The following is a 24,039-nucleotide window of genomic DNA, read 5'->3' on the forward strand; positions in this document are numbered from 1 at the left end:
TCTATAAATGAGCCTGGTACAATGCTCTTCGATGTGTTCTTAACATTATATATTACCTCTGCCTAAAGACCTATACCTTTGTTTCATTTTACAGAGTTAAACTCTTTAGGAAAACCAACTGATATAATTACTATACCATGCTCTTGGGCCGCTTGTGTCAAATAGTAAATATGATTATGCTATAATATTCAAGTTATTGTCATTCTGTTATATTCTTTACTATGCTGAACACCATTCCTGTGTCTTTGATGTGGATTTAATATTAAGTGTTATATGAAGTGGAAATATGAAATGTTAATGGCCTGCTTAGAATTTTATTTTTTCAGTAATAATAATGCTTTTATTTTTGTTTTGTTATATCTTAAGAACATGACAGCAAGGCATTAAATTATGTTCAGTGGGTGTTTTATAAGTTTTGCTTTAGATATTCTCTCAGATTAAAAATATGTGTAAATTGAGATTATTATAGAAAATGCATAAAATAGGCAAATATTGATAAAATGTCTTATGAAGTTTATAATTTAATAACTATTGCTGCTTTTCATATGACTTGGTCTTTTCTCCTATTATGGTGTCATACTTTTTTTTTTCCTATATTTTTTTTCTTTAAGAAGGGGGACAAATTTCTTTCCTTGCTAAGATAGCCTAAATTTCCATTTTAGAAGTGAAGTTTTTAAAATCTGAGTTAGTTATATGACATACTTTAACTTTTTATATATAGATAGACGAGATAAAAAGTACATATTATTCAGCTATTACTAAATGAGTCTAATCGTTACAGGAAACAAAATGCAGATGATTTCAATATTTTATCTAAATGGTTCTTAGATTTTATATTATAATTTGTATACATATTTCAAATAGTGAGCTTTTAAATGTGTCAGCTTGGTTTTGCTTATGAAATTATTTTTTAAATATTTTTATTCTGCATGTAATTTTTTCTTAAATCTCTAAGGTTATGTCTTTTGTGGTATGTATTAATATTTCTTTGAAAGTGGTTTGGTTGGGTTTAAGAAGAACCAAAATCTGAATCGATGTGGGCAACAGAACCATTTTGGTTTCTTAGCTGGTTGACTAACCTTCTTTTCCGTTTTTATCATTGCTAAGTGTTTCTTAGATGATTTGCCAACACATCCAAACAAAAATCAGAAAGCTGTTTTTCTCTGTTTTTCTCTGGTGAGAGCAAGTATGTTATGGTCTCTGAATGGTTCCTTCTAGCTTTGTATGAATATTTTAATTCAGTACATTTAAAAAAATTCAAATATCTATGTGGCTGCTTTTATCAGAAGATTCAGAAGGTTTGTATTGTTACTTTCGTAATTACTGCTTAGTGTTGTCTTCTCTGTTACATGGTAAGCTCCTTGTGGGTAGGAGCCGTGCTGCTTTCATGCCTGAATACCCAGTGCCTAGTGCAGAATCTGTCACACAAATAGCACCTAAAAAGTATTTATCAAATGAATAAGCCCTCAGGGGTACTTTTAGTTACGGAGTTTCACATAACTTTTTACTTCAGGGATCTTCTGGTCCAGCTCCTTCATTTTATGTAGGTCAGGGAGCAGATGTTTATAAGTTAAATGAGTTACTCATGCATCTGTTCTTTCGTGTTTGTTCCATTAGTTGACTATTAGATGATATAAATAGAGATACTCTCAGGTATACCATATATATGTACTTTGAAAATATTTTCCTTAATATTTTAGTTAAATATCTGATGAGGTACTTGTCTAGATATCATCCATTAATTACAGTGGATTTATTGATCATTGAAAAAGTATGGTTTGATTACTAACAGACTTAATTTTCTAACTTAGTATTTGTTTTTTTTAAATTCAGTATTTGTTTTAATATTTTTCTTAGTTTTTCAATATTTGTTTTTATTTATTTTTAAAGATTTTATTTATTTGAGAGAGCACCTGCGTGGGGAGGGGGGAGAAGTGGGAGAGTGAGAAGCAGGCTTCCTGCTGAGCAGGGAGGCCCATGCGGGGCTTATCTCAGGACCCTGGGACCACAACCTGAGCCGAAGGCAGATGCCCAACCGACTGACCAACCCAGGTGCCCCTCAATATTTGTTTTTAAATGGAAGAATTTAGTAATCTTTTCACTGTGCCCTGGTAAACTATATTTCCTTTTGTGACAAAGAGGCCAATTACTGGCTTGTGATCATAATTTCTAAAGATAATGTCCAATTAAAGGGAAGACCGTTTTTATCAATAATCCAAACTACCTGGTTTTCTTCAGACATTCTCTTAGAACTCTATTGCTTAGATCCAAAGCTGCAAGTCATTTTGTTTTTAGGCCCACTCCTTAGCTTACATATCTCTCCTATTTCTCAGACTACATGATCACTAAACATGACAACTGACAGCAACAGGCCCACTAACCTTGAAGAGAAATCTAGGTATTTAATGAGAAAAAGTGGTTTCTCTGAAGTCTGAAGACATGTTACCCTATATATCTGTTAAGTAGTTTTCTTCCTATGCAGTGGAGAGACCCCCATCAGAATATGTGCTCTTGATTCCCTCTGTGGTACTTAAAGCAGAATCGAGAATATTGGAGAGCCCCTGACTATTATAGCTGAGGGAAGGACAGCATGCCTGTGTATTTGAGGATGTCTGAGAAGAGGATTAGAAACATTTTCAAATTAAAAAAAAAATGTATTACATTTAGTTTTACTAAGATTCTTATATTCTTTGAGAATGTATTTTGAAGGATGAATGGATATCTTACTTGATATGGTACCCTAAGGAGAAATTGAGAACTATTTTATGTTATTCTATTTCTTAGCTGCAATTTTCTGCTCTTTGCCAATTCCAGTAATTTCAATTTTTATGATATTCAAGATACTTGGATTTGAGCTGAATTTTCTCATTTTCTGTTTTCATTGATAACTTTCTTATTATGCCTGTAGTAAATATGTGTTCTTTTTTTACTATATATTAAATATACTGTATTAAAAGTCAAAGTTTATATAGAATGAACAGCATCAACTTCTTGTAGTTCTGAACTAGATTCCCTTCATTCAAGTGTTTATTCTTGGTATTTGGTAGGGAGTCAGAGATCTTGACCCACTAATATTGCCTCCTTTATTTAAATTATCTGGCATAGTAAAGTCAAAATTAAATTGGTCTACCTCTTTCTTTTACATAAGTTAGTGTCTTTAGGAAATATTGGGGATTGTGGGGTTTTTTGTTGTTTTGTTTTTGGAACCAGGTTTTGTTTTTCTCCCACATGAACTTACGTGTCTCTCCTTTCTGTTCTTTGCAAGTATTCTGTGAAGAAAATGGAACACTTGCATGATACTCTAATTACATGAAGGGAAGGAACATTTCTTATTTTTAAAATACAGTGATCAGTTACAGCTCTCAGTTTATTTTTCTAATCTTTTTTTGTTCCTTGTAAGATTAATCAGACAATTAAAGTGCTGTTTAGAACCTCATTAAGTTTTGAAATATTTGTCTGGGTTAATGTTTGTATCAGTGATCTCAACTTTTATTTGATAAGGGCATTTGTGATTCAAAAGATCTGCCTTAATCAAAATTCTCACATTGTTTTCAGTTCTCCTTCATCACAGGTTGTGCATTTTTAACGTGGCCTTTCCAGCTGCTGGTCTATGACTCTTCTCTGTGCTTACTCTGAATGGGACCTGCTATCCATGCCCTCTACCATTAATCTGGTATTGACCAGAATGTTTAAGAGGCAGTCCCTTTCCCATTTTTCTTTAACTCCCTACCTGGTACTTTTTTGACAAGCCTATTGCAAAGTCAGTTTACTTCCGTGGTTTCAGTTTTCTTAATCTGTGAAATAAATTCATTAATGGATATTTAAGGCATGTTCTAGTTCTAATGGCTATTAATTATAATAACAAAAAATATCGTATTACTACATTTTATAAAAATAGAGATGTCTGATGTTGAGAATGGCTTGACCAGGGCCACATATGTAGCCAGCAGGGATTATGTGAAGAACTTTCCTATTAAATCTGGCAGAGAAAAGAAAAAATCTAAGAGAATAGAGTCAGAACAGGGGGATGCCTGAACAGACAAAAAACAGTGAAAAAGTAGAACCAAAAGAGGCAAATAATAAAGGAGTAATAATAGTAGCTAATATTTATAGGACTATAAGTTACCATGTACCAAGTACCTATTACTTCAATATGAGACATATTTAAAGAATTTTCTAAGGCATCTCCTAAAACCATACAGAATATTTGTTATTTTAAAACAGAACTGTCATCCAAAAATAGTAAGACCGTAGTCTTTAAGTACTATTATTCCAATATTTTTAAAGTGTATGTAGTTCATTTCATCTAATTCCAGAATTTGTCTTTTTTCTTTTCTGCCTGGTGCAACGCTCTTTCCATATCCACAGTCACTACTTGAAGTTCTTCTGATAGCCAGTTCTCTTATAGGACTCTACAGAAAATGCTTATCAGATAGCATCTGTATACTGACAGAGCTTAGGCAGTGGGCATCAGCCTGTACCTAGGCAGCAGCTGTTGTTTTATTGATGTGTATGTTTCTTCTACCTGGTTCCTAAGAGAATTTAAGTAATATCCATTCTCTCTGAGTCATAAAGAAATCTTGCTCCCTCACAGTGAACATTTTAACTACGGAGGCAATAATTGGTTTGTTTTGTTTTATTTTTCTTGTTTGATGTATTTGGTGTTGTGTATAAGCTATACAAATATATAATATCATGGTGATGATCTTAAGTTGAAAGCTACTATTTTGCCCTAATGTGAAATATAATTCATGTCAGAAACCCAAGTTGAATAGTAAAAGTGTCTGATATTACAAAATAACTACATAACAGATAGTCTTCAGTAAAGAAAGGTACAAAATACTATATCCTTGTTTAGCTTACATTGATGTTATGTATAACCATCATGAACTATCTTCAGTTATCTCATAAGAACATAGAAAGCTTGTTTTGTCTTCTTTCAAACAAATTACCCAGCATTGACTTTCATAATTATATCCAAGTAAGAGCAACTTCTAGGAGTTTACATTCAACTTTGTGAAGGGCAGAGATATTTTCTGTTCATTTTCCAACTTCACTCCAATTTAGAAAGGAACTAAATTGCTTTCATCTCAAGCATAATGCAATTTTCAGTATTCATGGGAAAGTTAAAAGTACTATAAATATTTAGGTAGGTCCTGCTGTGCAAGTATAAATACCAAAAGGGGTATGTTGAGTGGAATAATAATATTTGTTTTAAAACTTTTCAAAGTTCTTATCATGTTTGATTCTTAAAAACTATATATGATAGCAGTCTTATTTTTTTTTTTTATTTTTCTTTTTTAAATACAGTCTTCACTAAGTCTGATGTTGAGAATGGCTTGATCAGGGTCGCATACGTAGCCAGCAGGGATTATGTGAAGAACTTTCCTAGAACTCATTCCATTCTTCCTCATTCTCTCAAATTATCTCTGTGGCCCTCAACAGCTTCCAGCAGATACTGGCAGAATCCCTGGCATGGGGGTGTGCCCTCAGCTTTACCAAAGCCAGTAGTTTTTTTTTGTTTTGTTTTTGTTTTTAAGATTTTATTTATTTATTTGACAGAGACAGCCAGCGAGAGAGGGAGCACAGGCAGGGGGAGTGGGAGAGGAAGAAGCAGGCTCCCAGCGGAGGAGCCTGATGTGGGGCTCTATCCCAGGACTCTGGGATCACACCCTGAGCTCAAGGCAAATGCTTAACGACTGAGCCACCCAGGTGCCCCCAAAGCCAGTAGTTTGCACCAGCCAGTAGCACTTTGCCTGGGAGTTGTTACAGGCATACTTTTCAGGCCTACTCTAGAGCAAGAATATAATTTATTAGTCAGATAATGACCCAAGTCATTTACTTCCTGACTTAGGGCCTTTATTACTTCATTTAGTACCTCTGATAATGAGGACATTTCAATTTAAAAGCTCATTTTCAGTTGTTCATGTTCTGGAGTTAGATACGTCAGTGAGTTTTCCATTTTCCACAATAAATGTATATAACTTTTGAACGTAAAAAGAGCTTAATTCATTTTTAACGTTTCTTCCTTCTAGTTGAGTTTTTACAAAAATAAACTGCTGTTCTTTTTTGCTTTAAACAAATAGCTTTATTGCAGTCAGGATTAAATTGCACCCTGTGAAACTCACACAGACTGTCAGCATTGAGTGGAAAGGCCATCAGAGCTGTTGACTCTTAGCTGTGTGTATATGTAGGAAGCATCTCAGAATATTGAAAAACTTGGCTAAGTAAAGCTTTTCTATTATTTTATGGGAAGGTTTTTTTTTTTTGATTTTGCATTGTCTGTAAGTTATAATATTATGCTCTTCTATTACACAGTCATTTAAAACTAGAATATATTACCTTAGCTTCCTGATATGTCTAGGAAAAAAAAAAACCTGTCTACTTACTGCTTAAAATCAAAACAAAGTAAAACAAAAAAAATGTAGACAATATTGTGGTTTCAATACAAATTTGGTTTCTTTTTGGTAGCAGAGTAAGGAGCTCTAGTTTAGACGCCAAGAGATTTTTCTGGTCTTGTTTCAGTCAGTAGCTGACATTATGTCCTTGGGCAGATGACTTCACCTGTCTTTTTGGGCCTTGGTATCTTTATTCATTGAACCAGGAAGTTGAATTAACTTGTCTCCAAGGTCCTTTCCTGTTCTAAAATGTTACAATTCTATTTATGAATTTCTCTTTAATATGGCGTAGTTACTTCTGTGATGTTTTGTGTATTTATATGAATTTCTTTTCATTTTAGATATGATGAATGGATTAAAGCAGATAAAATAGTAAGACCTGCTGATAAAAATGTACCAAAGATAAAACATCGGAAGAAAATAAAGGTACGTGCTTATTTTGCTAAAAGTACATATTTTGCTACATCATAGCTGTTAATTAAAGAACTTTACCTCTAAAATGATGCATTAAGTGTGTGTGTGTTAGTGTTAGTAGAGATAGCAATTCTCGTAGAATAGCGAATTTATTAAATGCTGTATTTGGGTATAGTTAATATTGTCAACTTATGGAAAGGTCTTTTGGAAACAGTACTAAATGATCTTTGAGGCTTTTTTAGTCCCAACATTGTGTAAAGCTACCCAGCTTGATTTCACTTAAATTATTTCAGTCCTTTTTGCCCCTCTCATCTCCAGCTAGGAGCCATAAAATAGTGTGGCTGGGAGCCTGGCTTAGTGTAATGGCTGTAAACTATTCAGAGGAAGAAAGGAAGGAGGTATCTGAAGGCAGAGGAGAGCCTATCTGCTCCTCCTCTGTTTCTCTTCATTTTTATCTGACTCTATTTGCAGGAGCTTAGAATGTGTTCCTGTTAGCCCCACCATAGATGGGTACCATGGGGAATCTATTAATGAGCAGGTGTGAAAATTAATGCTACTGTTATGCATGATAGAATTACTCTTATTTATTCTAAGACTAAGTCTTTTAACTGTTTTATTAGAAAGTCGACCATTAACTAGGTTTAAAATTTTTTTAATCTTTTTAATGGCTTTTTTATCCTTCGAATGATATATATGTGTGTGTGTGTGTGTGTGTGTGTGTGTGTGTGTCTATATATATATATATATATATATATATATAGTTGAGGTGTTTATAGTAGTTCTTCTGAAATTCAGTCTGTATTCACACTGAGGAGCTGTTGACTTTCCTGCTGGTGGCCCCAAATAGTGCAGGCTTTCCCCCAGAATGGTTGTTCTTTTCTCACTGTAAAATTGGGTCTGTTCTTCAAGTTTTGGTGTAGCAACCCCATGTAGCTACAACTAGGGCTTCTCAAACCCCTTTCATCTTCACTTTTGGTCTTTATTGGGAAGTATGGAAATCAGGATATTCAGCATTGCTTTTAGCTACTGGGAGAGTTGTGTGTGAGTGATGTTAAAAAAGCCAGTTTCCGCACACAAAACAAGTTTTGGGGGGGGTGTTTCTCAGGTAGAGGATGTGGTAGGGATGGGAGAAGCGGTATTAGAATATTCCCTAGGGAGTTGTTTTCCTAAATACTCTCAATTCAGTTCTTGGCCCCTTCCATGACATATTACAATTCCTGGTCATTAGGGAAGAGGCATGTGAAGTTTGAAAAAGCTTACTAAATAATATTCTGATATTGTACACCCTTCCCTCACTCTGTCTCATCTGTCTTCTGACAACCATTAAAAGCCGTATTTGAATTTTGAATGGAGTGGACCTTTTCTGCCCTCAGAATACATGATACGTTATGATCTGTGGAATAAAATAATGAAGTAGTGAAAAGGCTAGCTACAGGAGAAAAAATGGAGCAGTACTAATTATTGATAGATTGTGGTCATCTACTTGCACATCAGACTTTTCAGTGCATTCTGAGAATTAAGCCCAGATGTCTTAAGTGGGTGGCTCTCGCACTTGAGCACCTATCACAGTCACGTGGAGGACTTGTTGGAACTCTGATGGTGTGGCCCCATCCCCAGCATTTCTGATTCACTAGATCTGAGGTTTGTTCCAGGAGTTTGCATTTCTAACACATTCCCATAAGATGCTCATGGTGTGGATCCAGGGACCACACTTGGAGAACCATTACCCTAAAGCATCTGTAATATGTAACGAATTATCTTCTGTGCGTCCAGAATGGTGATAGTGGCATACCATCTTTGCGAGAAGTGTGAAAATAGTCACTGAGATTCTGTAGTATGTCTCTGTAATAGGGTTTCAGAGTTGTTTACTGCTCCATCATGCTCTACATCATCATTTAAGAAGCTTATCGAAATGATTTTTCCTATAAATTATTTTCAAAACAAATTTAAAAAAGTTTCCAGGAAGTATTTTAGTTAGCCTCTCCTCATCTTAGTTGTAAAGAGTTTTTTTTCCTCAAATGTTAATTTATCAATGAGGCAGGAAGATTGCCTCCCGACTTCACTTTATAAGAGATCATTTATTTAGAGTTATTCCCAGGTGTCAGCTAAATGAAGATGTTTGGAATTTTGTCATTCCCAAACCCACATTTTATATTGAAAATGTTACAAGTTTTGAAACTACCAGGTTGAAATTGTTTTTCGTTTAAATGAATATTTAAGCCTTTTGGGATTTAATTTTGAAGAATTTGTAATGCCAGTTATTAGCAGTATGAGGTTTGTTAGTCTTAATTTCTTATGGGATCGCTAATTTACCTCCACTATTAAAATTAAAATAGTAGACAAAAACATTTTGTTTATCCTGTAGTATTTGTTAAAAACTTTGGAAAAATATCTCTGGCTGTTTTTGAGCAGCTTATATTCTTTCTTTTCCTATTAATTAATAATATATAAAACAACTTTGAATTTAAAATGAGTGTTAACATTGTTACTAATAAATGCCTCATGATAAATTATGATTAACAAGAGATACTTTTTTTTCTTAACCTAGAATAAATTAGACAAAGAAAAAGACAAAGATGAAAAATACTCTCCTAAAAACTGTAAACTTCGGCGTTTGTCAAAACCACCTTTCCAGACAAATTCATCTCCTGAAATGGTATCCAAACTGGATCTTACCGATGCCAAAAACTCTGATACAGCTCATATTAAATCCATAGAAATTACTTCCATCCTTAATGGACTGCAAGGTAAACATAACCAATATCCTGTTGCATGCAACTATATGTTTTTAGTTGTTATAAATCAGATTCTGTAAAGGCAATTCACTGTTTCTTAATTGGAACAGAATTTTGTTTTCTGTTGTTATGTGAAATAAAATCAGCCATTGTTTGAGGATTGGAAATATTTCTATTACTAGTAGATCTAAAGGTGTCGTTAAATTTTAGTTAACCACCGTACAGTACTATACTGTGGGTTTTTCAGGTACTGTCCTTTTCCATTCCAACATAAAGCATGGTTTGTGTTATGTGATATTAAATTATATAGTTATACTGAATTTTTTTATAAAGAACACCAAACTTCGCTTATTTCGATTACATCTATTATGATCTCTTTTATGATGGCATTATTGCTTAACATTTAAGGCAGAATGAAGTATAACTATCAAATAATAAAAATTAACAAGACTGGAGAGGGGATTTAATAAATTTGTCAGGAAAAGGGGAAAAATGACCTATTAAATGAAGTATATATCTTCATAAAAATATTTTACATTTCTCATTACTTAAGAGTTTGGATTTTTACTCATTTAGAATGCGACAGAAATTGTTTTATGTCTCTTCATTCAGATGGTTATTTACATGAACTAATTTTATAATGCTGTAAATATTCTTAAGTTCAGTCTTTATAATTTTCTGATGTATCAGATATACAGTATATCAAAATATATATAATTTAAAGAATAATATGAATATGAACATGGTATGTCTACCATAGTGAAGAACAAACAGTATTTACTTAAAAGAATTTTGCATTTCTGCCCCAGAAGTAATTAATATCCTGATTTAAAAAAAAATTTTTTTTTAAAGATTTTATTTGGGCAAGTTGGTGAGAGAGAGAGCGCATGTGCGCGCAAGGGGAGGGGTAGAGGGAGAGGGAGGAGCAGACTCTCCACTGAGAGGGGAGCCTGATGCGGGGCTCGATCCCAGAACCCTGGGATCATGCCCTGAGCCTAAGGCAGATGCTTACCCCACTGAGCCACCCAGGTACCCTAATATCCTGATTCTGGTGTGATTATTTCTTTACTTTTCTTTAGAGCTAAACACGTGTATATATTAAACATAAGTATGTATTTCTAAAGAGCATTTAGTTTTTTTAAAACTGAGTAGCAAGCATAAGCCTTGCTGTGTAAGAAAAGGCGATATTTCCACTCAGATGATGTCTCCCTGAGAATGGTACCTGAGTAGAGTCTGTGGGCCATATTCTTATTTCATATTCAGCTTCTCTGAGAGTTTGCAGAAGCATCTCTAAGGAAATTCAGTGGGGCAAGGTCATAAAGGAGTTCTGGGGAACACTGAGGCTCACCATGAGCAGAAAATCTGATGTTAAAAAAAAGAAAAGCAAATCTGATGTAGTTATAGTGGATGATGAACAGGAGTGTGGGAGTAGTAAGCTGCTCTGTGTTTTTTGATTCTAGGCTTATCAAATACACCTCTAGCTTTCAGGTGCAGGTCAGAGCCAAACGTTTCTGCTGGGTAAAGTGATGTATTCAGCTGATCGGGGTAACACTTGGCAAGATATGGAGGGGAGAGCTGGAAGTTCATCAACACATTGTTAAAACAAACTAAACCTATTTAAACTCCTTCAGACTGTATGGGGGCAACAGGCATCTTAGTGAAAGTAGTCCTTCGTATTACCTTCTTTGGAAACTACACTGCTAGTATAGACTAGTTTCCTTCTGCATCTGGTATGCAGGTATTTTCTTGGGGAGATCCCATTCTAGGGATCACTCTTCAGAGTACTCCTTGGGATTCCTTTGTTTTGGCATCTCATGTCTTTTTTACCCTCCTTGAGCATACTCTCATTGTGGTGGAACATATTCTCTAGTAACTTTTTAAGAACAAAGTGAATGAGAAGGAAGGTAAGTTTTTAGAGACTGTATGTCTGAGAAAGTCTATTCTGTGTATGGTTTAGCTCGGTTGAATGTTTTTCAGTATTTTATTGGCATTGTTCAGTTGTATTTTTTTTTCTTCTAATGTTGTTTCTGTGAAATCCAGAGCTCTTCAAATTACTCATTCTTTCTGTGTGACTTGTTTTATTACTTGGGGTTTTTTGGTTTTTTTTTTTTTAATTTTTAATTTTCTTTTCCCTGTCTTTGGAATCTTGAATCTTTGTTTCTGTTGTCCTGAAATTTCACAGTTTTTATGCCTTATGTGAATGTATTTTTATCCACTGTCTTGTGTTTTTGTTAGGCTCTTTTCATTCTAGAAACTTGTGCCTTTCCGTTCCAGGTTCTTTTCTTGAGTTATTTGGTTGATTATTTCCTCCTCTGCATCTTACTATTCTCTCTTGTTTGTGTGTGTGTGTGTGTGTGTGTGTGTGTTTTCTTGACTAGTCATTATATCAATATTGTACTTTCTATAGTATATTCTAATATGTTTATCTTTTGGGGGTGGGGCTATTATTCATTCTTTTATGTTCTTCCTTGATTCCTTTTTTTTTTTTTTTTTAAGATGTATTTATTTGAGAGAGAGAGTATATGCTAGCACACAGTCGGGGAGGGGCAGAGGGAGAGGGAGACAAGTAGACTCCCAGTTGAGTGGGGAGCCTGATGTAGGGCTTGATACCAGGACCCTGTGATCATGACCTGAGCTGAATCAAGAGTCTCAGACGCTTCACTGACTGAGCCACCCAGGTGCCCCTTTTCTCTGATTTCTTAGAAAATTTTCTCAGCTTTATCTTCTGATCCTTTTATTGACTATTAATTTATTGCTATAATGCTTAGTGACAGCTGTAATGCTTTTAATTTTCAAGAGCTGTTTATTTTCTGCATTGTCTCCTACCATTTAAGATGGGTACAACATCTTATCTTTCTGTCTTTACTCTTTCCAAAGAATATTATAAATGTTCTTCTTTTGCATGGTTACTTACTTCCAGTTGCTTTTTCCTGCTTTATTGTTTTGATCTCTTCCTTATGAAGGACTTTTTCCTTGGCTGTCTTCTCCTGATTAGGAAGCTTGAGCACATGGTTGGGACAGGTCAACTTTGAGTTTCACTGTAGGGTAATCTGTCTGGGTGAGCCATTTTGTGGGGGAGACAACTCTCAGATACTTAGGACTTTTTCTTAGACTAGTTGCATTCTAGAGAGAGGAGTCTTCTAGTCTTGACTGGAGGGTAATAGAATGGCTTCCCGTACTCTAGGATCCAGTTGAGGATGGGAAAGGGAGGAGGGGAAATTCTTAGCTTTTTTTTTTTTTCTTTTAAGAAGAGTCCACATTCAGCATGGAGTCTGACACAGGGTTTAAACTCGTGACCCTGAGGTCAAGACCTGAGCTAAGATCAAGTGCTGGACACTTAACAGACTGAGCCACCCAGGTGTGCCTTAGCATTTTTAGTTCACTGATCCCACTGAGTTCAGCATCACAGCTGTACCTATGCCTTTAATAGTTCTTAGCATTGCCTAGGCCAGGAACCTTTCTTACCATCCTCAGAGAATAAACCTCCAGAAGAGTAGTCACTTAGCAAACTGCAGTGGGGGTGAGGACCTAGGAATGTGAATACTTTTCTTTTTCTTTCATTTTTTTTTAAAGATTTTGTTTATTTATTTCGGAGTGTCGCGTGCACAAGCGGGGGGGTGGGGTGAGGTGGAGGGAGAGGGAGAAGTAGACTCCCTACTGAGCATGGAGCCCAACGTTAGGCTCAATCCCAGGACCCTGGGATCATGACCTGAGCCAAAGGGAGAGGCTTAACTGACTGAGCCACCCAGGCACCCCTAAATACTTTTCAAATAATGTTCACCCAGTGCTCATTATGTTAGGCTGCCTCCTCCAGTTTTCGTTTTCATAGGTACTTGGTATGCCAATTATTACTGAGTCTCTGGCAAACTGGTTTTATTCTCAGCCCCATTCACTGCTGACTTGAGAAAAGGGTTGTCTTTCTTGGGTCTGTTTACTCTCATTCATCTGCTTTCTGGCTTGCAAATTCTGTTGCTGTTCTATTTGTCCCCATTTTTGTTGCTATATTATTTCAGAAATAGTGTTAATATACCATATGTATGATATGTGTGTGTAATATATAGTTATTAATATATGATATTAGTATGTTATTACTTATTAGTATAACAAATAGATAACCCCAAAGAACACATATATACATGTACACACATATATAATATTTTTATAAACGGGATCATTGACACTACAAACCCTACCTTTTGGGTCGGGGCTTGGTATAGTATAACTGATAAATCTTTCTGTATCAGCACATCCATACTACGGAATAGCTATATCATAATTTATTTAATTAGCTCTTGATAGGGTGCCTGGGTGGCTCAGTTGGTTAAACAACTGCCTCAGCCCAGGTCATGATCCCAGGTTCTGGGGATCGGGCCCCCTGCTCATGCTCACTCTCTCTCACTCAAATAAATAAAATCTTCAAAAAAAAAAATTAGTTCTTGATAAAAAAAAAAAAGATATTTAGGTTATTTCCATTATTTTTCCTATTGTGTAGAATTCAACAGTGAGCATCACATTGGCATATTTCTAACATTTCAAATATTCTCTTCTTCTTATTTTCCCTTTTCCATGGTAAATTTTATTTTATTTTAGATTTGGCCATAGATCAAGACATTTCAGATTATTTCCAGTTAAAAAGTGATTGTTGCTATGAATGTGTATGCATATGTACATGTATATATAAAAAAATAGTGTGAGGGGCACCTGGGTGGCTCAGTGGTTTAAGCAAGTCTGCCTTCAGCTCAGGTCATGATCCCAGGGTCCTGGGACAGAACCTCATGTTGGGCTCCCTGCTCGGCTGGGAGTCTGCTTTTCCCTCTGCCCCTCACTCCTCCACCCCCCCCGGCAAATAAATAAAATCTTTTTTTTGAGAATAATGTGAGACCACCCACAAGTTTAGAACTCAGATGGCTAGAAGTCTATCCCCTTGGCATGAGATGGGCTGGGGACAGAACAAAGTGGGTGATGGTTGAAATTCTGTGGAGAAATTGAATGTGTCTAGAGAATAATCTTCCACATTTTAGTACTAGAGATCCTCTAAGTACTAGTTCGCTGATGAATCACCAAATGGAAAGCTTATCTGTTAATAAACCCTACCAACACAGTCAAGTTTTAGTAGGTCATCCTTCAGTGTGAATAATCAAGGAAAGCTCTAGCATAAAAGATGGAAACTAAAACAAACAGAAGAAATGACCATTGAGGAGAGGTATAAGGTAACAAACATAAACTATTAATTATTTCTGGTTATATTTAATCTCAGAGAACCCATAAGCATCTGTAAAACAAGAACAGGATACAAGTGAAAAAGCAACAAAGAACAAGAAAAACTTGGAAATAAAAATTGAAATTAAAATTCAATAAAGCAGAGTTTGAAGTTGAGGAAGACTTCCAGAAAGTATAAGAAAGCAGTGATGGAATGTTAGAAGATGAGTGGTATCGAGTATCATTCTAGGAATAGTGAAATTAGAGGGGAAGAAATTAACAAGTAACCACAACACCACTGTCGTTTGCATATACTCATATGTTTATATCTTTGATTTTTTTAATGGGGTGAGAGACCCTAGCATTACTTTTAGAATCGGTCAGCCTGAGGAATCAAGAAGCCATGGAAACAGCATGCCTGGTTATGTGTAACTATAAAAAGCAATTGGATTTTGAAAAACTGAACAAGAAAAAAACTCAGCTAGGGCTTTCTTGTGAATTGTCCCACAGCTATATTATTGATTTGTTTATTTGTACCTCATTTCCTAGCGAGTGCTATATTATATATAGAGTTCGTTCTCATGTTTTTGTTTTTGTTTTTTTTTAAAGATTTTATTTATTTATTTGAGAGAGAGAGAGACAGCCAGCGAGAGAGGGAACACAGGTAGGGGGACTGGGAGAGGAAGAAGCAGGCTCCCAGCAGAGGAGCCTGATGTGGGGCTCGATCCCAGGACCCTGGGATCACGCCTTGAGCCAAGGGAGATGCTTAACGACTGACCCACCCAGGCGCCCCGTTCTCATGTTCTTTCTCTCCTTAGTGAGTGCTGTATATATAGTGCTGTCTTCTCTCCCCCCCCCACCATACGTATTAATTACTAGGGTCATCCTGGAATAATCCTTGGGTGGGTGGAGAAATTACCAAGTAAGTGAAAGAAGAAAAATCTTCAGAACTGACAGACATGAATCTTTCTTTTTTTAAGATTTTATTCATTTATTTGAGAGAGAGAGCGTGTGTGTGTGAGAGAGAGCACCAGTGGGCAGAGTCGGGGTGGTGGTGAGGGAGAGGAAGAAAGGGAGAAGCCGACTCCCCGATGAGCAGTCAGCCAGGTGTGGGGCTCGATCCCTAGGATTATGACCTGAGCCTGAGCTGAAGATAGACACTTAACCAACTGTGCCACCCAGGTGCCCCAGCACATTGAATTTTTATATTGAATGAGCCCATCAAACACCTGATAAATTAGTGAAGGAGCCATTCCCTGGTGCATTATGGTGAAATTTAAAAACACCAGGAATAAAAAACCACCACTAAGGATGAGAAGACAAAGGAAAGTAGTATTTTTAACACTTACAAACAAAGTACCCTCAAAATTTTGACGGGAAATAATTTTCAACTTGGAATTGTATACCTGGTTAAACTATCCATAAAACAATAAAGTTTGAGGGTTAGGATGTATTTAGACATGTAGGCAAAGAATATCTCCTATGTACCCTTTTCAGGAAAGTACTAGATGATGTGCTACAACACATATGGTAATAAACCAAGAAGGGCAAAGATGGGCAATTCACTTAACAGTGGGTCTCTGTCAAGTGAAGGGAATTCCTAGGATGATGGCTGTTAGAGTAGACCCAGAGAGGAACCAACTAGATGGAGTAGAAAGTTGGCCTGTAGTACAGAGAGGTTTGGTGAATAAGGGAACTGGATGGAGTGCTTGACTGTATGGAACAGTTGAAATAAATGTGAAAAGGGGTACCTGGGTGGCTCAGTTGGTTGAGCGTCTCCCTTCAGCTTGGGTCATGAACTCAGGGTCCTGGGATCGAGCCCCATGTTGGGTTCCCTGCTTGGCAGGGAGTCTGTTTCTCCCTCTCCCTCTTTTTTTTTTTTCTTTTTTTAAGATTTTATTTATTTATTTGACAGAGAGACAGCAAGACAGGGAACACAAGCAAGGGGAGTGTGAGAGGGAGAAGCAGGCTTCCCACCTAGCAGGGAGCCCAATGCAGGGCTCCATCCCAGGACCTTGGGATCATGACCCGAGCCGAAGGCAGACGCTTAATGGCTGAACCACCCAGGCGCCCCACTCTCCCTCTCCCTCTTCTTCTGCCCCCCCCCCGGCTTATGCTCTCTATCTATCTCAAATAAATAAATAAAATCTTTAAAAAAAAAGAAAAAAAAATGTGAAAGACTTACAAAAGGAAGACATAACATAGAAAAGAAGGACTTTTGGAAATTTGGAAAAATAAACGGATCTATGAGAAAGGAAGTTCATCAAGCATGCTGCTTACTTCTGCAGTGAACCACGTTTATGTACGTTACAAATAGTATATTTAATTAACTAAAGATAGCTTAATATAGAAAATATAGCAGGAGATGGGAGTATTAATAAGAAAGCATCCTCATTGCTCATTGCAGGCTAAGCTTCTTCCTAAGTGAACAAATAGTTACTGTTACCGTCTTTTTAATATACTCTCCGAAGAAATAGTATTGAGACTTTGCAGGCTGAGGGAGAAAGAAAAAGAGCTATTGGTTTTCTGTTGTGAGTCTCCATTTGTTTGTCGTCATATATGCATTGCTTTGATTATCAGTTTAAGAAAATTCTGTTATACAGAAAAGTTTAAACGTTTTTAACTATTGTAATTGTGTCAATTTTTTACTTTTAGGAAACTTAGGTAAAGAACGTGCATAGTTTTGTAATTACGATTCTAAATTCAGGAGTCAAATGACTTAGATTTCGATTTCATCTCGACTTTTACTAGCTCTTTGGGGTAGTCTAACCTCTCTAAATCCCAGTTTCCTAAAGTATAAAGTGGGGTTAATATTAACATGCCCCTAATAGGGTTATTGTGAAACTGAATCAGACCATCTATACAAAGCATATCAAAGCATCTGGCATGTAGCATTTTCTCAGTAAATATTATATTAAAATCATAGCAAAGGCAGTTATTGTTTTTAAAGATTTATTTATTTATTTTGAGAGAGCACATGCAAGTGGTGGGGAGGGGCAGAGGAAAAGGGAGAGAGTTTCTAGCAGACTCCCTGCTGAGTGCAAAGCCCAACAACACGGGGCTCCATCCAAGGACCCATGAGATCATGACTTGAACTGAAACCTAGAGTCAAACACTCAACCGACTGAGCCACCCAGTTCCCCTGGCAATTATTTCTTATTTAATTGAATTAATTTACTACAATGAACTTTTAAGAAATAAATTCTGTAAATATTTTTATATAAGGTATTAGTTACTTAAGTTAATTGTGTCGATTCTTTAAAACATCGTGGAAATCCATTATTCACAAATCTTTGAGTAATCATTGCTACACTGAAAATGAAGCCTACAATTTCGTAAGAATACAAACTTTGAAGTTAGAATTACCTGGACTTGGGACTGTGTCCCGACTGCACTATTATATTCTACTCATAAATTTGAGAAGTTTCTTTTTCGTAATCAGCTTTATTGAGGTATGATTTACAAACAACAAAATTCACAACTTTTATGCTTACAATTTGATGTGTTTTGGCAAAATTATACAGTAGTGTTACTACAGCCGCCGTCCCAATATAAAACATTACCATCTTTGTTTGAGTATCTTCCCTCTCCAAAGCTCCATTTTTTCATGCGCAAAATGAGGATAAAACCTAGCAACCCAGAGGGCTATAAACACAGGGGCTAATATGTAAAGTGCCTTGCAAAGGGAAGATCTTGCAAGTGTCATTATCAACTCATCTGAGTTTTTCTTCTTATTTTCTAGCGTCTGAAAGTTCTGCTGAAGACAGTGAGCAGGAGGATGAAACAGGTGCTCAAGACACAGATAACAATGGCAAAGAAGACTCTAAGATTGATCATTTGACCCACACCAGAACTGATCTTCTTTCAAAAGAGGAACAGAACAGTTCATCTTTGCTAGAAGAAAACAAAGTCCATGCAGATTTGGTAATATCCAAACCAGTGTCAAAATCTCCAGAAAGTCTAAGAAAAGATATGGAAGGATTATCTGAAGATTCTGATTATGAAGAAGATGATGAAATCACAAAAAAGAGAAAGGATGTTAAGAAGGACACCACAGAGAAGTCTTCAAAGCCACAAGTAAAACGTGGTAAAAGAAGGTATTGCAATACGGAGGAGTGTTTAAAAACTGGATCACCTGGCAAAAAGGAAGATAAAGTCAAGAACAAAGAATCACTTTGCATAGAAAACAGTAGCAACAGCTCTTCAGATGAAGAGGAAGAAGAAAAATCAAAAACAAAGATGACACCAACTAAGAAATATAATGGGTTGGAGGAAAAGAGAAAATCTCTACGGACAACTGGTTTCTATTCAGGATTTTCAGAGGTGGCAGAAAAAAGGATAAAACTTTTAAATAACTCTGACGAAAGACTTCAGAACAGCAGAGCTAAAGATCGAAAAGACGTCTGGTCAAGCATTCAGGGACAGTGGCCTAAAAAAACACTGAAGGAGCTTTTCTCAGACTCAGACACGGAGGCGGCGGCTTCCCCGCCCCATCCTGCCCCAGAAGAGGGGCCGGCGGAGGGGTCGCTGCAGACTGTGGCCGAGGAAGAGAGCTGCTCGCCCGGTGCGGAGCTCGAAACACCGCCTCCAGCCAGTGCTGATAGTAAACCTGCTGAGGAAAAGCCAGTGGAGGTCAGTGACAAAAAAGCAGAATTTCCTAGTAGCGGCAGCAACTCCGTGCTCAATACCCCTCCTACCACACCTGAATCGCCTTCCTCGGTCACTGTAACGGAAGCCGGTCGGCAGCAGTCTTCTGTGACCGTGTCAGAACCTCTGGCTCCAAACCAAGAGGAGGTTCGAAGTATCAAGAGCGAAACGGATAGCACAATCGAGGTGGATAGTGTCGCAGGGGAGCTCCAAGACCTCCAGTCGGAAGGGAACAGCTCCCCGGCGGGCTTTGACGCAAGCGTGAGCTCCAGCAGTAGTAATCAGCCAGAACCAGAGCACGTGGACAAAGGTGAGCGAGACGTGCAGGGCGCCGCGTCGTAGGATTTCCCTTCTTGTATTTCCAAGGGCTTCACACGCTCTTGTTAGAACGAGAGGTCTTTAAGTGAAGTACTTGTGTAAACGTGGTAAAAATGGAAATTTGAAGGGTAATGTGAATAATGAATGGTGAGTGAATTTAAAAGCTTGAGGATTTAATGTCCTTTGCTTGAGCTGTCTATTACATTGCATAGTGGACCAGAACACATGCTAGAAATGCACCCACGCCCAGATCCAAACCTTTTGGAAAATTCCTTATACACTGGTTGACTAAATGGCATGAGCAGCTTAAATATATTTCTGTAACGTTGTTTTTGCAATTGTAATGTGCAGTTTCTCACAAACATTTTGATTTATTGACAGACCCCTCCATCCTTAACCAAATACTGTATGTAGGGGTTTGGAGCAACCAACTGTCCAGGCACTGCTTTCCTCAGACAACCGTGTCAAACTGATTTTCAAGCCTGACTAACTTGTGTGAGTTTGTAAAGGAATTTGATGCTTTCTTAGATGCATAGCTTCCAAATTGAAGGACCAGTGTTTATGTTAATAACCTACAGTAATACTTTTTTTATTTTCCGTGCAGTTGTTAAAAGTGGAAATTCAAATTAGTACTTCCCAAAAGTATTAGTGCCTTTTGGTTTTGCCAAAGCTATACTTCTGCCATCATTTTTCTTATAAACCACTTCAGGTGTCCTCAAATGAATATAATATACACTGACACTTGGCTTTGAAATATACTTTTCCATTGTAAAGATAGGATATGTATTTTATATAACATACAGTTTTTATTATGCTAGCCTTATGTTTTTAACTGAGCTTAAGGAGATGTGATAGAGATCAAATGAATTAATTCCAAGTTTTCTCACAGAAATATTTTTTCCTTTTTTTTCTTTTTTCAGCTTTACTGAGATATAATTGATGTAACATTGTCACACAAATCTTGACTTAAAACATTTCTTTTTAATAAACAAATATTAAGTAAAAGATATAGTTGCAAGTCAGTTGGAATCTTCACTGTGTTTCCACATTCATACAGCTACAGTATGCGTGCCATGAAGAAGAGATACAAGAGCTTGTCTTCTGATAGACTAAGTTAGCACTGCCCTTTGGAATCTTAATCTTGCCCAGGTTAAGTAGCATTCAACTTGAGAAATATTCCCAAATTTGTGGTAACAGAGACCATCTGCTTTATCAAATCAAAGCATAGAATAGTTTTTAGAATTGATCTCTCTTTAGAAATAAATTCTTAAGCACTTATTTCATATGGCCTTGTTTTAAGAAATTTGTCTACCCATACCAGAGAATTCACATTATTAAAAGTAAAAATGTAAATTTTACAATTTAAGTTTAGGATTTCCCTCTAATTAGCTTACATTAAGCTTTTTATTTCTTGCAGCTGAAAGCTTCAGAATTAATACTGTTTTAGGGAGAAACCTGGCAATTATTTTTAAGACTGTGCTTCAATATAGTCATTATCTTAATCACCTTCTTTATGTTTCACTTAAATTGTTTTATTAAAATAGCATTAGGAAGAGTTATCAGTAGGGTGTAATTAAAAAACTATCTAGGAAGTTGCAAACAAAATAGTTAATAGCCTGTTCCATTTTTGACCAAGGAAGCCATGTCATGTATGCTCAAGACTGATTTTACCATTGGTAACAGGACTAAGAAATATTTCTTGTAGCAAACATAGCATAATTTTTTTATCATATTTATATCATGTCATTATAGTATCCAGCACTGTATTGAGTAGAGATGGGACTTTCTTAATCTCTGAAGAAGTCTGGTAGACAACACATATAACTAGAAATACACAGAAACACAGCAGATGCTGAGGACCAAGTTAATAGTATAGAAAAATGTACTGAAACTACCATTCAGAGTAGTGGTCAAGCCATGAAGCCTGGGCATCAGGGAAAGTCTTAGTGAAGATGTAGGACGTGGGCTAATCTTTGAAGAAAAGGGAGACATTTATGATGTTTCAGGATAATTTCCTACCAAGAAGATGAAACGTTCCTTAGAATTACTATGCTGGATTTGTAAGTGGTATATGTGTTAACCAGTGCTCTGGCAGTGAAGTTATTGATGAAATAAATAAATTGGTAAAATAACTAAGTGTGAATTACTACTAAAATTTATCCCGTTAATATGATGATATTTAAAAATTATATTAATATCATTATAAGATATATTCATATTTTTACCTGTAATTAAATCTTAATATTTATTTTGGTTTTATTGAATTTTAACAAATTTCAGTTTTTATTTTCAGCATTTACCAGTGTTTGATTTACTAGACTCATAAACTCCCAGTACTAAATTGAGAACTATTTTTAGTTTATATCTGATTTTTCTAAGAAGGGTGTGCATACTTAATTTGCTTTTTTAAGACTCTTAACTTTTATTATGTGCAGTAATTCAGTTCATTGATGATAATTTATTCTAGAAACTACAGTAATTTCTATGATAATTTATAAACCTCATAATGAACATGCATAATTTCAGAATTGTTCTATGCTTCTAAAATGTGGAATTATTTTATACCTAGGAAAGCTTGATTTTATTTTGTGTTACTTAATAATTTCTTTCCCATCGTAGCCTGTACAGGTCAGAAAAGAGGGAAAGAATCTCAGGGAGGAGGAAGTTCATCAAAAAAGCAGAAACGAAGCCATAAAGCAACAGTGGTAAACAGCAAAAAGAAGGGAAAAGGCAGTAAGTGTGAAACCTCTCATTATTTAAATATAAAAATAATGGCGGATATGTTCCCCCCCCCCACATTAAAAAAAGGGTGTTCAGGATATGGGATAGTTAAATATTTTGATTTTGTCTCTGCCCTCCAAAAAGTCACACAGAAGTCTTCTGATCCTAGGTAAATTCTAGGATTAAGCAGTTTGGTGTTGATATTCAGCAGTGGTATTGATTGCTGATGAATGATCAGGTAATCCTTTTTAAAATAATAGCCAATATAATATAAGCTCAACATCTTTGTTAGTTTTACGTCCCACAATTCTTTTCACTTGCCATTATATGTGCCATATATAATTGAAAATGCTTCAATTATATATTATTTTTATTACAATGAAATTGATTGCTTTGTAACTCTTCAAGGCAAAATCAGACTGGAAGAGAATAATCCAGATAGCTTTAGAGCTGTAATTCCAACAACTCCAGTCTATTACTTTTCTCTTGGTACCCTAAACTATGTGTTCCAAGAGCATCTATATACAATACTGAAGATTTAACTTTAGTAATGGCTCTGTTTGTTGACCAACAGGAATTTATATACTGTATTTCTCCTGAGAGCTGCACATTTTATCTCTCTTTTGTAGACAAAGTGAGAAGCAGAAAATATGTAAAGAATTTTTTTTCAGGTGCCCCACACTGACCTCCTGCTGCTCTTCCAGGAGACTCCTGCCACCTCCACTGCCTGACCTTTGCTATCGGCCGGCTTGGCTGCACTTCAGTGCAGAAAAGGGTTATGCGGCCAGCTCCCCGAGGTTCTGCTGAGCCCATATGACTTCCAGGCGGTGAATATGGCGTCCCTCGGGGCCCCGGGCGGCTGTGCTCAGCAAGGCCATGAAAGCCAGGCTGAGGCAGACCACTGCATCAGAGTGGGGCCAAGCCTTGGGTGGCTTAGCTAGGAGTTGCCAGGGGTTCCAGAGCAGCAGTGGTGGGATTGGGAGGGGATTCGTTTAAGATGTGTGTAAAGAAGTAGTAGAGTTTCTTCATTCTTCAAACACTACAGTGGGAGGAGTTGCTGTATACCTTTGCTGTCTAAATACTTTTCAGGCTTTGAGAGCCTAACTGTGCTTTTTTGGGGGGTAGCTGTTGTTAAGTAAAGAATCAATAAATACATGCCAAATTGATCATCAATTACTTGGAATAACCGACAGGATATTTAAAGTGTTACTACACAGTGATACTTTTGTCTTCAAGACTTCACCATTTAAATGACATTTCCTAAGAGGGCTCATCTTCAACAAGTCACTTAATGTATTCCTATAATTTCGAGGTACAGCAGTTATATTTGATTGTATTCTATAACTGTTCTGTAGCAGTTGTAGTTAATTGAATTTTCCCATTTTAATGATTGGGCTAAAGGCTTGGTAAATCAGAATGAGGAAACCGTTCTCTGAGAATAATTTAGTAAAATGGAACCAGCTCGTGGAATCTAAGATAATACTTTGTATCCAGAAAATGGTAATTCATGGAAATATCAATTCCATCACCTATTCACGAGGTAAACTGGCAAGGTTAAGCCTTTCTATTGAAGATTGAGGCTTTACTCAGCAGAGGCAGATGTAACA

General features: G+C 36.4%; 1 protein-coding gene across 6 annotated transcripts in view; it reads left to right on the forward strand.

Annotated features, from left to right (window-relative positions):
- Positions 1 to 24,039, forward strand: part of ARID4B (AT-rich interaction domain 4B) — a 146,548-nt gene that overhangs the window by 113,655 nt on the left and 8,854 nt on the right. For 4 of the 6 annotated variants that reach the window (XM_034662494.1, XM_034662496.1, XM_034662497.1 and 1 more), the window contains 4 exons: positions 6,740 to 6,824; positions 9,361 to 9,559; positions 18,489 to 19,703; positions 22,331 to 22,444. In XM_034662494.1, the coding sequence (XP_034518385.1) occupies positions 6,740 to 6,824; positions 9,361 to 9,559; positions 18,489 to 19,703; positions 22,331 to 22,444 (1,613 nt within the window). Of the gene's footprint in view, positions 1 to 6,739; positions 6,825 to 9,360; positions 9,560 to 18,488; positions 19,704 to 22,330; positions 22,445 to 23,103; positions 23,260 to 24,039 lie in introns of those variants that run through there. The other 2 variants (XM_034662498.1, XM_034662499.1) reach the window with 2 other exon arrangements.

This window comes from Ailuropoda melanoleuca, chromosome 6 (genome assembly GCF_002007445.2).
Source record: "Ailuropoda melanoleuca isolate Jingjing chromosome 6, ASM200744v2, whole genome shotgun sequence".
NCBI classification, from domain to species: domain Eukaryota; kingdom Metazoa; phylum Chordata; class Mammalia; order Carnivora; family Ursidae; genus Ailuropoda; species Ailuropoda melanoleuca.